At 36.9% G+C, this 19035-nt stretch overlaps 1 protein-coding gene across 1 annotated transcript in view; it reads left to right on the top strand.

Moving 5' to 3' along the window:
• The first annotated feature begins 244 nt into the window (after positions 1-244).
• LOC115448405 (E3 ubiquitin-protein ligase RNF123) overlaps positions 245-19035 on the top strand; it is a 30458-nt gene continuing 11667 nt past the window's right edge. Inside the window, 23 exon segments of the mRNA XM_037441785.1 lie at positions 245-486; positions 914-1025; positions 1731-1800; positions 2257-2399; positions 3448-3641; positions 4183-4308; positions 4861-4898; positions 4901-5010; positions 5665-5805; positions 7493-7675; positions 8442-8594; positions 9191-9300; positions 9677-9795; positions 10333-10386; positions 11029-11141; positions 11718-11837; positions 12527-12633; positions 13131-13238; positions 13315-13403; positions 16047-16152; positions 17464-17614; positions 18081-18180; positions 18908-19002. Of these exon segments, the coding sequence (XP_037297682.1) occupies positions 356-486; positions 914-1025; positions 1731-1800; positions 2257-2399; positions 3448-3641; positions 4183-4308; positions 4861-4898; positions 4901-5010; positions 5665-5805; positions 7493-7675; positions 8442-8594; positions 9191-9300; positions 9677-9795; positions 10333-10386; positions 11029-11141; positions 11718-11837; positions 12527-12633; positions 13131-13238; positions 13315-13403; positions 16047-16152; positions 17464-17614; positions 18081-18180; positions 18908-19002 (2673 nt within the window). The 5' untranslated portion in view covers positions 245-355.

Raw genomic sequence — 19035 nt, 5'->3', positions numbered from 1 at the left:
GTACCAAAGCTGCCTTTTGATAAGACAGCCTGTAATTACAAAAATACGAATTTGCCCCCATACACGTAATAGGGCCCCCTGATCTCACTACGTACAGATAAAAGCTTATCACGAGATTTACTTCTGTCAAGAGCAGGTTACTTACATAATTATTGTATTATCTATAATACACAAATAAATAATACAATCATTAGACTCTTTAGACAAAACTATAGAATTCGGTCAATCGACACAATATGTCAAATGGTATTCAAATGTAATTTTTTAGCAAGTTTTAACGCTATAAATTTTCCTCTATTATAAGTAGAGATTGAAGATAACTAGTTTTTTTTTGTTAGAACATCTGCTTGAGGTAATGATGAACGTCCTGCGATCCATGTTTGGCGTCTGCAGCAGCTCAGCTGAGAAGGGCGAGGTTCATGATACAATTCGCAGAGTTTTTGGCAACGATATGGTTATGAAGGAAAACACTGATCGACATGTTCAGTAAGTAATAACGTAGGTTCTTCCTTAGTGTGATAGGGGGAGTCTAACGCCACATAAGTAATTAATTATATCTTTCTTCCTTTTTCAATGTCCATTCCATATGGTTGCCTGTAACATATTCGAGTGATAAGACCTCTAATTATGCTCTATTTATAAGTGGATATTCTACGTATTTTTTCATCATATAAATGTGTAAAAAAAATAATGAAATAAATAAATATATCAAATTCACGAATGTTATCTAGTTTTTTTTTTGTAAAATTGCCTGTCAATTAATTTTTTTGTAATTTGAATGCCTTCGCTTCTTATTACCCTAGTAGTATAAAGGACGTTGTCTTTCGAATTAAAATCTTATGTCTCTGGTGTATCCACCATCTTTTGTTACGCAGTCTAAATAATAAGTTAACCCCTTGTAATCTACATACAGGAGAAGTAAATACGTGAGCCATGTCCGAGACAATCTCTCTAAAATGCTTGATACTAAAGTCCTCAGTCACAAATCGAAATCTGCTAAGAAAAATGCTCCAATAGTCACAGAAGTAAGTGCTTACGACGATTTTAATTGTAGGCTCTAATGAAATTGGTATTAGATTTAATTTATTGAATTTTGCTAACCAGAGCTAAGTCAGTGTAGTAGGCTAACCCCCTTACTCATAAACATTATTTATCTAAGGACGGAGCATTGCTGTGATAACAAGTCTGTTTCTCGATGCTGACGGCATGGCAGCTTTCGCAATGCGTAGACATAGGGCCGTTATGATTGACTAATATTGAGATACAACTTTAATTTAGTTGGCTGTCAGATAAACAAAGCTAAGAAACAGACTTGATATCACAGCAATGCTCCGTCCTTAGATAAATAACGTTTATGGAAAAGTGGGTAAGGTTATAACCGTATCAGTAGTGGAGGAATCCGGTTCCCAAAAGTTTAACAGTATATAGTACTGGTGATTTTTTTATATACGGGTACAATAAGAAAATGATTCCGCTGCACCTGATAGTAAATGGGGTGTGATCCAATAGAATGTCTACTGACGAGAGATGATTACCCCTGTGCAGTCGACACAATTATGCCGGGCTTTTGGAACCGAATATACACAGGCTGATCCGCAACGCGACACACTTACGTTTGCTACTATTCTCATGAGAGAATAATGTTACTATATTATTACTATAAATTTAATTGACTCGATCTATTGTTCCCTTCGGTACAAATTTGAGGACCAAACTTTATTTTTTTCTAGACAAAGGAAGTAGCAGATGAAAGACATGGTCGCGTTGGTCCCAAAATCGTAGTCTTCGATGCGTCTACAGGTTTTAAGTTTCTTATTTATATTCAAATATGTATACTATATTTTTCTAGCTAAATATTAAACACACACGCATGCATTTAATTTATGCAGTAGATCAAATTTACAATTTTTTAATTTATGAAGTTAATGACAATTCGTTTTTTTGTAAGTATGATTAAATATGGTTAAATTACTCCATGACTGAGTTAATCCAGGAAGATTATTACTGTAAATAGGAATATTTTTAAGTAATATTTGAAGTAACATGTAACCTGTTTTATTAACAATATTAATAAACAGACTCAGTCAGAGTAGTACTGAACTTATGAAAAATTGGCTTTAATTAACCTTTGCGCACGGTCGTTTCCAAACCGGCAGCAATCCTCCTTCCATTCGGAAACGGTAAATAGTGACAATACCATCAGGCGACCCACTTACACCATCGCCGCGTTAGAAAAAAGGGTTATTGTGTTTTCAGGCACCGGTCGATTGGTGCTAGTAGGAGACGAGAGAGTTAGCGTCCAGGGTTTGTCCAGTTTCGCAACGATACGCGCAACGGCATGCGTTTACGCCGGGAAGTGGATGTACGAAGTGCAACTTGGAACTAAAGGAATTATGCAGGTACAATGTTCTTGGAGTCCTCATTAGTAATCTAGTAATCCTGTGATGGTGGAGGTAGTATATCTTATGTTATCTTTTTCTTACTAATATAATGATTACTTATGTTTACACGAATGTTAAACATTGATATAATAATTGTCCATCATGTGACCACGGCTGTAAAATCTTCGAAACCTCAGGAGAAAATTATAATATAAAAAAACTGCGATAAAGTCCGAAAAATATTTTAGTTTAAATGTTGTTACGAATAAAATATATCATAAATGCGAAAAAAAAACATAAAAAATGAAAATGTTTGGTTGTTTATATGTTAGAAGTAAACACAGTAACTGCTAACTAAATATTGATGAAATTTGGTGCACGCATAGACCATATATTTTTCAGGTAATTTACTCCTGTTCGAAATATTTGAATGTTCAATTCGATTTTTAAATAGATGACGCCAGCGTCGTGCAAATGGCGCTATGGGTTTCTACAGCAATTCAGGGTTTTTTTGTAGCTGGAAAACAGGACATACTAAGACTTCTAATGCTAATGACGAGTGAGATGCAATACCATGCAGTGCTTTATACATAAATGTTCTTAATGAGGTTTCTGGGCCGACCTAGTTATTACCATCACGAGAACGGTATTTTTTTACGCTCGCAGCAAACGCACCTGATGGTAAGCGAACTTGCAGCCAGGTTGATTATCGACTTACAAGACAGAACACCACGCAAATGGATACAATTTTGCCGGCGTTGCACGTTGGATTTCCTCTTCAAAAAATAACTGCAAATGAATCATACAAGACCTAAAATAACTGTATAAGTTGTTTTTTCTTATCTCCTATGTTTCTCTGTGTTGTTAGAATGTGTCTCTGTGGAGTGCGTGTTGTGTGCATGTAAGCCGTTGGAGGAGGATGGTCTTCGCGGTTGTGCAAGCCCCCCAGTTTTTATTACTATTCTTGCACTTACATAGGGTTTTCCTAGGGGGCGGGGGTCCGCTATTGGATACGTTGTCTCGCCCGCACTGGATTTGTCAACAATTCTAGGTTATATGTGTATAGGTTGGTTGGTGCACGGCCTCCTGCATGTTTTCCATGGATACGGGAGTGGGCGATACGGCCCACTCATACGGGTACGATGGTGGCAGGGTGAGGAAGTGGAACGTGGCCACGTCACCATACGGACAACCGTGGCTGCCAGGGGACGTGATAGGCTCCTGCATAGACTTGGATAAAGGCACGCTGGAGTTTTATAGGTATGCTAAATTATATAAAAAATTGTCTGTTAAATTCGTGGTACTACAATATTTAGTTTATGTATTTTATAGTGGTTAGTGAAGAAATACGCCTAAGCAAGACATCTTGTCCAACATTTCCTATTGCAGGACAAAATTATAAACTCAAGCTGCACCGTAGTCGTAGGCAGAACATCGAATATTTATTGTACTGATACTGGTAGAGATCACCGAACACCTAAAATACTAGCCATATTCACCCTCCAAAGTTACATTAATCCATACAGAATAACAGGTTGATAGTCTGGTGACTGTCGACGAACAGATTGGCCCTCTACCAGTATCGGATTTGTCAATAAACCGTATAGGCTGTGGCCTAGGGGTGGACTATTTCAACGTAAAAACTGCACAAATTACCTGCGAATCTTTTTTTTGCACTCGCAAAAACGCACGTCATGCGCGGCCGCTACACTCAGTGGGAGCTTAGGAAACTATAAATTCGGCACTGCTGCCTTGGCTTAACAATTCAGGTGTGATCCTTGAAAGGTGTATATTTTACCAGGAACGGGCTCTCCATGGGCGTAGCGTTCGACAAAGTGTCCCACGGCTCCGGCGTGGCGTACTTCCCAGCGGTTTCACTGGCGATGCAGGAACATCTTTACGCAAACTTTGGACACGTGCCATTTGTGTGAGTAATGCATTATAACGAATTGAAACTATTTTTCGGATTTTAGCGCGTCTTTTTATACTAGCTTTTGCTCGCGGCTTTGCCTACGTGAAGGAGTTTTCTGGGATAATTTTTTTTCTGACTTACTTGATATATATCGTTATACTATGACCAAATTACACAAAATCATTATAAATTGTATCCTCTGTGTTATTTTGATGTATAACCAATATTACTGTAAAGTTTCATCCAAATCCAGTTTTTTCGTGAAAGCGGAACAAAGATATATACATCCACCCTAACAAACTTTCGCATTTATAATATTAGTAGGATGTCTTCTCCTGACGTTTCGAAGACTGCACCTTTATGTTCACAGGGCAGAGTTAGGTTTATACCTACATTTTACAATCAATTATACATTTTATTTTTATTTTTACCTATTGAAAAAAAAAGATTTATTTCGATGTCTAAAATTCGCGTATATTTTCTGTCATAGTAGTAAATAATATGCGATAGTGAATCTAGACTAAATAAATTTCACAGAAATATTTACATAATTCTTGTGCAATATAGGTTTCCAGTGGAGGGATACGCGCCGCTGCAAATCCCACCATACAGGAGTGTTCCCGGGCCGCTATCCTGTTCAAATCCCTGGATGTCCTCCTGGAGGAGCTATCGAAGATGTCCGATTTGAAGCCTTCACTCACAACCAAAAGTAGTAAGGTATGGTCGCGATCATTATCATTTATAGACTTATCAAACAATTAATGACTTTGATTAATTTTATAATATTACTAGTTGACCCGACAGACGGTGTCCCGCCTTAACTATGAATTTGCAGCGCGCATTCTGTCAATCGCTGAAACTAACTTTTCTTAAATTTTCTAACGTTCGGCTCAACTTTCTTATTTTTTTCTTTCATTAGATCCTTCTCCTGAGAATAACAAACACAACAACAAAAAAATTTGTGAAATCGGTCCAACCGTTCACGCGTGATGGCGTGACCAAGGGAAATAGGGATTAATTTTTATATATATAGATAAATTTGTTTTGTATCTAGTTCTTTGGACAGATCGACAGTGACATAATACAGCTCATTTTATTAAACCATCTCAATCGCTAACTTCGGATCAATCTCATGATTAAACCAATCAAAATTAATCACTTGTAAGGCTTCCAAAAACAAAGCTTATTCTGATTGGTTGATTTTAACTATCGATCTGAACGTTACTATTTGCATTAGTTACCTATTTCAATTAGTCTATAATAATGAACAATAACTATTTTAAACTGACCTACCTAGTATATGCTAGCCCAAACTATGAAAGGCCAATGTAAAATAAACGCTATTAATGTCTAAATTGTTCATACACTCAGACTAAATCCGAGTCATCGAAAGCCGCTGAAGATGAAGTCGCCCTGCGCATTCACAGTTCAGAATCTGTGTACACACCAAAAACATCGCCTCACGCGATTGTCGACCCTCAGAGCGCTGAATTTAAGAAGATGTCGAAAAAGGTGTAGCAACTAAATGATCTGTTGTCTCCACTGCAATCAGGTTTCAGGTCTGGTCACAGCACTACCACAGCACTACTTAAAGTGACTGACGATATTAGGGCGGGCATGGAGGATGCCAAGGTCACTGTGTTGGCTTTGGTTGATTTCTCGAACGCCTTTAATACCGTCAGTCACGACATCCTTCTAGCCATCCTCTCTCACTTCTTGATCTCTCCTTCGGCTCTGGATTGGTTTTCTTCTTATCTTCAGGGACGCCAGCAGTTGGTGCGACTTAGCGATGCCTCGTCCGGCTGGTGCCATATCGAGTCTGGAGTCCCTCAAGGCGGCATACTGTCCCCATTATTGTTTTCTATCTTTATTAACCTCCTAACTCAAGAACTTCAATGTGCGTACCACCTGTATGCCGATGACTTGCAAATATATTCTAGGGATGGAGTAGATTGTGTAGCCGCGGCTGTGGACAGGGTGAATAGGGACCTAGCTCAAATTAAGATCTGGTCTGACAATTTCGGCTTATCTGTAAACCCTGCGAAATGTCAAGCCATTATTGTGGGTAGTCCAAGGATGATTTGCCGGTTGGATGGTACGATCATTCCGCCTGTTTTATTCAACGGCAATATCATTCCTTGGAGCTCCAGTGTTGTAGATCTCGGTTTGCACATCGACTCCACCCTGAGCTGGAGACCCCAGGTAACATCTGTCTGCCAGAGAGTCACCGGTACTCTCCGGACTCTATACCGCCTGAAGAACTTCCTGCCGCTCAAGACCAGGACTATGCTTGTGCAAGCCTTAATTCTTCCTGTAATCGACTATGGTGATGTATGCTATTTTGATCTGAATGCAGACCAACTCAACAAACTGGACCGACTTCTAAATAACTGCATTCGTTTCGTGTATAATCTCCGCAAATATGATCACATTTCTTCCTATCGTCTTGATCTAAAATGGCTACCTATACGCCAGCGCCGTTCTTTGCGGGCACTAACCACTCTTTTTTCGAACGGCCACTTCTCGGCTTGCCTTCAAAAGGAGAGTACGGCAGCTTTTGTTAAAAGAAGCAGAAGAGTTATCACGTTAATTCTAAACTTTTTATTATTAGTATGTACATAATATATATTTATGTATTTATAATCTGTATTTTATGTATTTATAATATTTCTTATATTCTGTTTGTATTTAATATAGTTATACATTATAGTTCTTTTATGTATGTTTATGTATTATTAATTAATATCCATGATGCACCTACCTTATTTATCTCTGCACCACCCTTAGGTTGACTGGGAGAGAATGCCTTTGGCATTAAGTCCGCCGATATACATGTATGTATATGAAGTGTAAATAAATAAATAAATAAAACTTCAAAACTTGTTAATAAACATATATACATTTTGAAATGGAATAGAAGTACAGAAACATAATTTCAAAATCATACGTTCCTTATCCTTGCTTAGGATAGCATTCAGGTACTATTTTGCTGGTGTTAGAATATTTGTACTCGCCCAGATAGCGACCATCGTACTAAGTGTAAATGCCGCCATAATAGTCCACGTAAGTATACCGTTCAGGGTCGACCTGGGATACGAACAAACCAACATAATTATGTTGATTGAAGAGGAGAGGTCGTTCGCCTATCGAGACAATATAGATGCCAATCCATTTACAATGAAGTCATTTTCGCCCACAGGCGTTCCTGATGTCTTTATCTCGTATCGTAGTCATGGAGTTGGGGAACGTCCTTCGCCTGTCTTACGTAGTGGTGGCAGAACTCCTACCTCGTATGCGCGGGGCCCTCGGTATTAAATCCAGGGGCATGCATGTGGACCAGCACGCTACGGAGTTCTTCATGAAGGCCAGGGATGAGAACTTTGTAAGTATGCTGTATAGAAGTAAACTAAGATGTATAACCAGCAAAGTAGTGCTACAGGTACGAGTTCCTACAGCTCATAATGATGGGAAAAGTAGCGGGCAAAAGAAAATCGGTCGCAGGAAAAAATCGTGGTTACGGAACATCCGCGAGTGGACTGAGATTGCAAACGCTATAGAAATATTTCGTCTTGCAAAAGGCAAAAGAAGATATGCTGAGCTGACTGCCAATCTTCACTAGTTGGAGAAGCAATACAAGAAGAAGAAGAATCCTTTCATATCGTCACTTATACGATGTCAGCGCCATTTATTTAAAATTCAGCTTATAAAGCATTATTTCTCATGGAAGCAAATCATCGAGATAAAAGTAGCCTCTGTGTTAATCCAGCACATGATCTATACGTATGCCTTTCACTCAAATGCTTTCAGCTCTTTCTGTTTTTACTTCAAGACATCCAAACAAAATGTTGTATTTATAATACTATTAAGATATTGAATTAAATCACTTTTTTATTTGATAAATATTGGGACGATCGTAACAAGCTACAGTATCTCTCTCAATTTACTTGATGACGAGCGAATCTTTATTCTTAAATGAGGATACCTTAGTTGATACAGATCAACTTCTAGATAAATGTTGTAATTTTACATTGTCTTTTATGTTTAAATTTATAAGTTCGTTTAATTTCGTTGCACGTAGAATAGAAAGATCCCTAGGTCTTTACTTAAATCTTATAACAGAAAACCTTCAGTATTGTAACTGTTTCTAGAATGGTCTAGCAACAAAACTGTTGGCTCAGCCTCAGCCACGATTGTGCACTCTGCTCGACCTCCTGTGGACGTTCCTTGACGAAGCAGCCCTTTGCGACGTCTTCGAGCATTGTATGGTCAGAGAGTGTCTGCTCTTCGATCTTGTGTCACCGGTAATTAAAAACTATATTTATTTAATTATTTAATTACGCCCACGCAACGCAAACGCAAATTTACTGGTGGTAGGTCTCTCATATGTGAGAGTCCGCTTGGGTAAGTACAACCGCAATATCTATTTCTGCCGCCAAGCAGCAGTGTGTGTAGGCAGTCACTATTGTGTTTCGGTTTGAAGGACATTGTGGCCATGTCTTAGGAGCACGAGCACAGTAAAATATTAAACAATACTTTATAATTAAAGATGTTGGATGGTGTTTCTACTGTTTAATGGCGGTCGTATCGCTTACCATCAAGCGAACAGTAAGCTCGTCTCGTCATTCAAAGCAATAGAAAGATATATCTAGATCTTTATACAAACGCATGTAGTAGATAAGAATGACACGTAGCATCACAACACATCTGTGATCTATGTCTCTGTAGAGACAAAGAAACATTTAGATCTATAGAAGGTAAGGAAGAAGAACTGTTAATATTGTCGACATCTTTTGTAAAATCTAAGCCACGTAGGTAATTCCTGCAAGATGCTTAAAAAGTATATCCTATCAAGCCAGTTCTAAGATCTATTTAGAGAAGAAAATTGGTGAAATTCTAGGACATGCACTTCAATCAGCAACAGGAGGGTGTGTACGTGTTGTGTGGTCTGATGCAGCATCGGGAGACGAGACACCATCTCGTCAAATATGTGTTCTTCAATAAGATCTCGTGAGTATTAATAAAAACCAAATAAAAAAACTAAACGAGAAGTTACCCGCATGTAAACTTCCGAAATGAAAAGTAAAGTATGCCTAATGAAGTTCATAGAATTATAAACATACCTAATTTTAATTATTGATATTAGTTTGGGTTATTTTTGTTTCCTATTTTTAATTGTTGTAATTAGTTTCTACGTTAGCTAGTTTTTGTTTTAAAAATACTACCTAAAGCTTTTGAATGTTTCATATCACTCCACGTCAATTTTCATCAAAATATCTTCAATGGCTTAGCTGTTAAACATTACAGATATTTCCACTTGCATTATAATAATTAAAGCCTACCTAATATTTAGTGCATTTTAAAAAATTCAAGAATTTTGTTACAGATTCGATAATTTCTTAAACATCAAATGCCCTGATGACGCAGTGTTGAGAACAGTAATACGCAAGCCTTGGTGGCAGCGACCCACCGCTGTACAGGGAGAAACTGACCCTAGGATTATAGGTATGCTATGAAACCTGCTATTAGAGTACCAAGTATGAAAATTGAATCATCTAAACTCTATTCTTTTCAATCATTCTAGTTTAGCAACTGTATAAAAAGGAAAAGATAAAGGAGATTTTTTAACTTCTTTTATTTTGATCGTTCTTCCTATCCCACACTGTATCGATCTTTATACGCCAGTCCGTGATTGTCAAATAATAACATATTTTTTAATAAAGCCGTCAGCTAATTAAACACGATTTTAAACCTCTTAATTTTATGAAATACTAGCTTTTCCTCGCGGCTTCGCTCACGTAAAGGAGTTTTTCGGGATATTTTTTTTCCGACTTACTTGATACGTATTACTATATTATGACAATACTCAAAATCATTATAAATTGTATCCTGTATTATTCTGATATATAACCAATATTACTGTAAAGTTTCATCCAAATTCGTTCAGTAGTTTTTTCGTGAAAGAGGATCAAACATACATACATCCACCCTCATAATCTTTCGCATTTATAATATTCGTAGGACTTATTTGATTAATTTCAGAAATGGCTGAGAAGGGTGTCATAAAATATTCTCCATTTGCACCGACAGGCACAGGTATTAACACCCTTATTCACAAACAATACTATGAGGACGCACGGTACGCCCGACACATAGTGTCGGAAATTTCATAGTTTTCTTTGGCCTTGATCAGCTTTGTTAATCGTAATCACCTACTGAAGTAGAGTTGTATTTCAATATAAGCCATCACAGCGCCCCTTAGGCTGCGTATGGTCGAGGATATCATGTAAGTACTGAGAAACAGATTAATTGTCATAGCAGCATACTTACGTAAGTAACATTTGTGAATACGCACCTAAGTATACGTTGTGACATTTGACAATAAATAAAGATTACATCACTTTATTTACATTTTGAGCAATTTGCCTCGAGTGATGAGACTGCCAATTGTTCTGAATTAATAATAAATGGATATACTATGTCTTTTACTCTTGTACATGTGTACAATAAAAACTTAAAATAAATAAATAAAAAAACAATTTCTATTGAAATAGATTTCATCACCGTATTATCATAAATGTGAAATTCAGTGTAAAAAAATATTGGGCGCATTTATAGATACGTGCTTTGGAGGTGTCACTTGATTTTCGTAAATTTCTACAAGATATTTTTATTTATGTTTAAAACTATAACTAGATGCCTAAAAGTTTTTATACGTTATACGTTAATACGTTATAGACAAAATATCAAAACTATTGCCGCCTCCTCAAGACGATGCTACAACGGAGTCTCAGTACAAAGAGGACTGCAATAAAATCACCAAGGCTATAGCTCCTTTAGAACAAGTTCAGGTGAGCTGACGTGTAACTGAAGGTTCCTTTTGGAAAGGTTCTTTTGGAAAGGTTTTAATTCATGGAAATCCATTTATCTTCGGATTTCTATCGTACTCATGAATTTAAGCTGCCTAACTTCCTTCACTCTGTCTCTCATGTCGAAGGTCGTAGGATATGTTTTTGCATGCATCCGCAACTTAGGGTACCTGAAATTATACTTGGGTGGGTCCGGGTAGTTTTAAGGTTGAGTTCATGTAAATCCAGCTCTGTGGACCTATATCCGCGAATTGTCTCTGTGAGACCGACATAGATCTGTGTCTCCCACAAATCGAATTGCACGAACAAAGTTCAATATACGGCTTATTTTGATACGCAATGACAATATCTAACGTCAGATCAATGGTAAGAGTAATCAAAATCAGCCAATCAAAATCAGTTATTTTAAGCACGACAAAATACTTTATTCTGATTGGTCTATTTTCACTGTCAACTCTAATCTTAGACTGCTATCTAGCAGTAAGGATCAGAAATTAAAATCAGCTATTATTCGCCTAAAAATGCTCAATTTACATTATGATGATAATTTTCTGACAGCTAGAGTTCCTACTTATCCTATTGGACAATACGGACGGGACTAACATGGTGCCTTCAACGCGTAAGATCTTTCTGGAAAAGTTCAGAAGATACATCATGGACAATTGTATCCTTGACATGGTATTGCTTTTCATTCATTTTGTTTTTCAATTGAATTTATAGAGGCTCTTAAATCTTCCTGTTGGAGAATGGCGTGGACTATTTTCAAAATGATGCTCATTGTTTCGGAACCAATTAACACTATCCGGTTTCCAGTTTTATTTATAAATGAACTAGCGACCCGCCCCGGCTTCGCACGGGTGCAATGCTGATACTAAATACACTACAGAAAACCTGTGAACGTTGTAAATAAAAACAGGCTCTGGCTTCGCACGGGTATAACATAACAAAATAAGAGTATTTATTCACTATTTAATGGATGTTATTATTATGTACATATAAACCTTCCTCTTGAATCACTCTATCTATTAAAAAAAAACCGCATCAAAACCCGTTGCGTAGTTTTAAAGATTTAAGCATACATAGGAACAAAGAAAGCTACTTTGTTTTGTACTATGTAGTAATGATGCATGAAATGGATCCTATTTCTTTCCTAAATTTTTATAAGTTATTTATTTCTAGATTTTGATTCGTTCACGTTTAGTAGAAATTCTTAAAAGCATAAACATGCAAACCAAATTGTACTTTCAAATTACAAAATTTCCATATTACTACTAGTCGTATCAAGAATACAGCAAAATTACAAAACTTGCAGTTCCAAATCAAGAAGCCGTCAAAAGTTTATGTTTGGTATGAAATACGTATTTCAGAGGTTGTTCAACATATCTCGAAACTCGCCGGCGATATCTTGGTGCTGTCATGCGCGTCTCCTCACAGCGGTCTTGAAATTATGGAGCGAAAATCCTATCGGCAACTCGTGAGTTCAAAATATGGAAATTTTAAGGTTTGGGCAAAGTAAGGCACTGTATTTGGCATTTGTAATCTTTAAGTGATAGTTATCTCATTTGTGTAGAAACCTCAGTTTGAGGGTATTAAAATCTTTCGCTGACATTTTTAATACGTAATTGTTATCGTAATTCTTAGTATATCTAATTTAACAGTCCGATTTTGTTCGTACTCTTTTTCTAAAAATAATAAAAAAACATATTCTCGGTTGGGATTATCTAAAAGTATGATTATTTGCACTGACATTTTTAATACGCATTTGTAATAATACTTAACTGTATCTAATTTAACAATCCTATTTATTAGTACTATTTTTCTAAAAATAATAAAAACACATATTCTGGGTTGGGATTATCATTGCCTAGCTCAAAGTCGGCAGTACTCGCTGTAGCATCCAAATTACATTCGTTTGTAAAATTTTATTGCGCAGAACCCCGAAGTAATAACACGTACGCATTGCTATTCCAGGCAACTGCCGCCTCATGTGCCGGCAAGGACCTTTATTGACGGCGAACTGGACTTTTACAACGTCGATCGTCTGGGCGGAGTCCTGCCTTTTCTAGTCAGGACTCTAAGGTGATTTGGATCTTATCTAAGTCGTGTTTGAGTTCTTTTTCAATTGATACATCTTACAATAGAGCTATGTTTGCAGACAGGACCTCATCAGCGTGCTTGGAGAAGATAATCCTTTCATACAAAGCTTCGAGCCGAATTATAACAGAGCTGGGGGCATTGACACTGGTAAATTCGTGTTAACGTGAGACCTTTGTAGTATTAAAGTTGGCTTTGTGTTATTTTTAATTGTTTTGGAACTTTTTGTTGATGCATGATTTTATTTTTACGTTTAAAATTATAAATTAGTTTTGTTTGTAAATATTAATGCATTTGTAAAAGTATGCGAGTAATCACTCTACCAGTTTTTAAATAAACTTTGAGTTAAGTAATAAATTACCATAATATGTATCGGTAAGCCCATTGGATGCTCGACCCCTACAAGCTTGGCAGACTACTGAATGCAGGAAGCTTTCGAACAAGTCGGATTAGAAAGAGGCCAGCATAATTGTGTCGACCGACTAAGGATCAACATCTCGTCAGCCAACTATAACTGGACTCAACTCCACTTACCTCGGATGCAGGGAGTCAAATTGCCATACCCGTCCAAAAAAGTCTTTGAGGAAGGCATATGTTTAGTAATAGACATCCTGGAACTTATGATGATGGTGATGATGATATAAAAGAAAAAAAAATTAAGTAATAAATACATAAGAATACGATTCCGTTTAGAAAAACAACTTATTAAAAAATAACTTAACAAACTAGGGTCGTCAGGTCGTAAGCCAACGTCTCTTTTTACAATCGTTACCGCTAATAGATAGCAGAAAAAATGTATGGAAATAACATACGCTATCGATAACTCTATTGTTAGTATATGTCGTACTCATCATAACGTTAGCGTCAACGATTGTTAAAAGGCATCCTAGCTACAGCCCCTATTATACAACCTATTGTTAAATGTACAAGATACATAAAATAAAATTTTTGTTAAATCTAAAAAAAAATTGTAACTTGTAAACTTTTTGCACGAGATTGATATTTTCGCACGTGAATCTATTTCAAAGCTCACACCAATTATAGATGAACGTGCTGAATGGGGATTCCGTTGATTGAGCCTCGGAACCAATCGCGAATGGATTTACTGTAGGTGATGAGTTAATAGAGCCAATTACTCGCATGATAGGTTTCGTTCTAGACGAGATTTGAGCTGCGAATACATTTTTGGAACGCTTCATTGGATGGAGAGATGTCATACACAACTTAGGAGTTTAAAAAGTACGTGTCTACTATTTAGGTCTTTGTGACTTTTAATAAGATCAAAAGAATGTTTTTATTTTGAAATAACAAATTTCAATAATACTAAAACTTCGCGAAACATATTAAATTACTAGATAGCAAAACTGTTAACTCATATATTGCGGAATCGCCGACCAGTCTCTAGGTATTAGATAGGTCACCTTCATGGGCGAGAAGACGTCGCATTGCGGAGGCCTCTCGATCACATCAATCTGGCTTCGATTCCGACTAATAATACGTGAGTGAAACCGAGTGAGACTGCCTCAGTGGCGTAGTTGTACTGCATGCGCGGTACGGCAGCGCTCTGAGGTTCTGGGTTCGAATCCCGGATCGGTCAAAGTGATATTTGGGTTTTTCTGCTCAATATCAGCCGGAGTCTGGAATTTGTGCCCGATTTGGCGATAGGCTCGCCCCCTATCACATCCTGTGACGGAATACACTCCGCGAAAAGTGGGTGCCCTGGTGGCACCTCTGCATACGGGGATAAATGCGTGATGGTGTGTGTGTGTGTGTGTGAAACCGTATTGCTATCTAGTAAAAGATTTAAATGTTTGTTTGTGTTGGAGTAAAGGCACCAGTGCCCCATAGACAGCTCACCGGTAAGAACACATCACTAGTGGGCCAGGCATTAGTGATGTATGCTCACACCCTTTTCTATGTCTCTTTTGTCTCTGGCTGAAGTAACGTTCGTTTCTTTCAATATATTTTTAGTAAAAACGTAATTAAACAATAAGTCATTAAAATTTTATTTATAACAACAGTTTGGTATTTGTATCGATTTCGAAGTTGTGTTAAAAATAGACAGTGTTTTGTAAGTTTTTAAAAGGTTTTCCAGTTTTAATGGCTGGTAGCAATTACATTTATATTTGCCCTTAAAAGCTTCGTAATAACTAACTTTTTGTAGTTCTTTCGGTTGATAATAATTATTTAGTCATTTACAAAGTAATTCTTTAGTTATGGTTTTATTCTTATTTTGTAAACGATAAAAAACCTGACGTATTATAGTATCATTAAATATACGAAACACATTCAAAGTTATCAGCTCTTCTTGATTTGAATCTCGCGGCAATAAATCTTTTAATACAAAAAGAAGTTCAAGAAATATTAAAATAAACTGCCAGTACCATTCTGCACCTGATAACTGGAGTAGAGTCCAGGTTTAAACAATGAGATGATGAGCCTTTACCAATCTACACAATTATGCTGGCCTGTTTGAAAATACGCATTGATACCGGAATGCGACATACTTATGTGGGCCACTATAGCTGATTTTACTCTATGTCATGGGCGAAGAGTGAAATTTTTCAAAAAGTAACCCGACGCAAAAAAGTTGCCTCAGTTAACACATTGCGACCAATTTAACAAAAAACTAAGACAAAAATACTTGAACCTAAAAGGGAAGCCGGTAGGAATTGAGTTGTATGGACACATCGCCACTGCTCTATGTATACGGTCACTATATCGCGGGTACAATCCCCCTACCAAATGTTACTTTAAGAATTGTCTAGCAACTTCTAAGCTAATTATATCCAGGTGTAAGTGATATGACTGCTGGCTCCCCTGGACTGGCAACCCTGCCCCAAGTGATATCCTCCATGGCACGCTTCATGCACCCACCAATGCCTCCTATGCCGAACAGGTATGTGATTAAAACAAATCAATAAATTTGTAACGTTTTCACTATAAACTAATGATGCTAAATATTCTTAGTAAGAATAGCACAAGAGCTGAAAATTGGTGGAGAGGTAGCTTAGAACCAGGAGACGGGCATAGGATACTTTTTATCCCGTTAAAGACGTGGTATAAGAAAGCAAAATTTGGTATGGAGATAGTATAATTTGTTTACATTCGAAATGATTCTTGTAAATAAGTATGTACAGTTATTTAATAATCATAGTTATTTTCGTTTTACATGTTTGAAAAGTTTGTTGCGTCAATATTGACGTGGTCATTCAATAAATTGTATTTCATTCTCTATCTGGTCATAATATCGAAGCCTTTAATTCATCAGCTAAATCATAAAAATCCAATCAAAATTGTACAAAACAAGACTTAATACAAATACCAAGCCCCGCAGAGTAATTTGGAAGTGCTCTCTGTTAACTACGTCTCAAGCAAATTCATTACGAAGCTTTGATTGTTTAGTCGTCTGGTAAATTGCTTCTGTCTGCTATTTGTCTAGCTAAAAAATACCGGTTAAGTGGGGCTGGGATTCACTCATTGAGAATTTCGTAACCCAGCACTTTGTGTTCGTTGATAGGTTTTAAGATAACATATTGTGTGGATATTTTATACTCCTATCAGTGTCAAGAATATAATCTAAAAATGTTGGAAAGACAGTCAGACAGACAAATATACGATATAATTATTTTTTTTGGATATCAGACCCCGCAGTCAAAATTGAGGGAATCTTACGAATGGAATACTGGAATCCCCCGGCTTACCTCTTCCTGGAGGAAAGTTGGAAAGGGATAGCTGGGAAAAAAGTGTGGTGGAAGGATAGAAAAACCTCTTAGGATGGGAGAAAGCCAGGAAATGTACGCGAGCCTTCATAGACCTCAATGTGTAGTTACAACCATGAGGTATACACACAAAACTGTGTGCCTAGAGCCGCGGCAAATGAGCGCATAAGAATTTCCTCAGGGAGGGAGAAGATGTAGGTTACATAACTAATACAATTTCGTTAATGACCTTCATAAAGTGAGTCCTGAATGACTTAGATTGGTATTTCATTTTGAAGCTGTAGAGGAGTTTCAAATAGAAAAACAAATAGAACACAAATTATTTTTGCATATTTTATCGAATATTAATTCCGCGTTTAGTACCATTTTGCTGTGAATATATATGCAACGTGTAGATGCATCGCCTAAAATACCTTTCTAAATCACATTTCTTTCATAACCTACTTCTCTTTACCATTTTTGTGTAACCTTTAATATTTACCCTACAGCAGAACTACAGGCGAGACTGCCTTAGCGATGAAAGGCACGCGGTCCATGATGCCCGGAGCTGGTGCTATTGACGTCAGATCAGCTCACCTCAGGCTGGTTGACGGTCTACTGGCCCTGTACCATGGAGCTGCGATCAAACACGCTGAAAAGGTTCCAGAAATTATTATTCCCTTGGGGTTCAACTTTCACATTCGTTCACGTTCATCACAACGGTCTTTTATCGACATTATTCGTGGAATTTACTTAATTCAAGGGCATTAAAGTCACTTTGACATAGAGTAGAAAAAAAATACGTGGTTGTGTTTGGAACTTCATCTATATGAAATTATTTTCTCAAATTGAGTCCCAGAGAAACCATGATAGTCGAAGTTAAAAACTAGCAAATCTCACCTGATGACAAGAAATCATACATGTATTGCCTATTATAATTCATATCAAAGGAGATATAATAGGAATAAACAACATATTTAAAAAGCGTCTCTCAAACGCTGCATTGTTGCCAATAAAAACTAAACTATGAACTGGCACACTTAGTAGAGTTGTGCACCAAACTCCAAAGAAAAACAACCGGTATCGAAGCAAAGATAAATATTTTTTGTTAATTTCTTCTCATCAGCTGTGTGAGTTGCGGGACAATCAACTCGACATGGCGGATTGTCTGCACGATATAGATTACAGGATATACACTATAACTGCTGAATTACACAATGGACCAGGTAAGTGAAGTTAAAAATGATCTATACATAAATATTATAAAACAAAGTCTCCAAAAGCAGTCTGTATGTGACCGATTTTCCCAAAATGTACTGAAGGGATTTTTGTACGGTTTTTACCAAAAGAAAGTGCAATTCTTAGGGAAGGTTTAAGTTAATAGTACATTACAGTTTTATGTAAATTGACTGAAATATAACGATTACTGTTGAAGAGGTCGCGTGGTTGTAAAAAATCTCCTGGGTTGGGATTTACGCGGCAAAAACTTTGTGGCACACTAATTTCCACGCGGGCGAAGCCTCGGGCACAGCTAGTAATTGCATAACTTTACATGCATATTGTAGAACTGTTAATAAATTATTTACACTTTGTACAAATGATATACAGGTGGACTTAATAACATGGGTATTCTCTCCCAGTCAATCTTAGAGTGGTGTAGAGAGAGTTGAGGCAGGTGCATAATAAAAAGAAAGAGAAAAACACATACAGTCTTACTTATAAACTTGAGGTGCTTTAGATTTTATTAAATAGCTGTCAAAAACATCGGTTTCCTAGTGATGCAAGATGGCGGGTTTTGACTTACAGCTGATCGAGTAGAATTTTGTTTTAACTAAGCATAGCTTTGTAAAATTTTTATAAGTAGGACTGAAAATGTTATCTAATTAAATTCAAAATATTAATTTCATTTATAACAATGAAATGATTTATAATGTCTCGATGCATCGATTTCAGGTGCAAATGGCGAACTAACAGAACAAGATAAAATAAAGAAACAACTAATGGAGAAGATGTTGGAGGAGTTGGAAAGATCCAAGAGTGTTTACGAGGTTTCCGATTTACTTAATTCTGGTGATATGGGA

Source organism: Manduca sexta, chromosome 4 (genome assembly GCF_014839805.1).
Source record: "Manduca sexta isolate Smith_Timp_Sample1 chromosome 4, JHU_Msex_v1.0, whole genome shotgun sequence".
NCBI lineage: Eukaryota > Metazoa > Arthropoda > Insecta > Lepidoptera > Sphingidae > Manduca > Manduca sexta.
The sequence above is the reverse complement of the archived record's forward strand: the minus strand, read 5'-3'. Positions and strand labels throughout refer to the sequence as shown.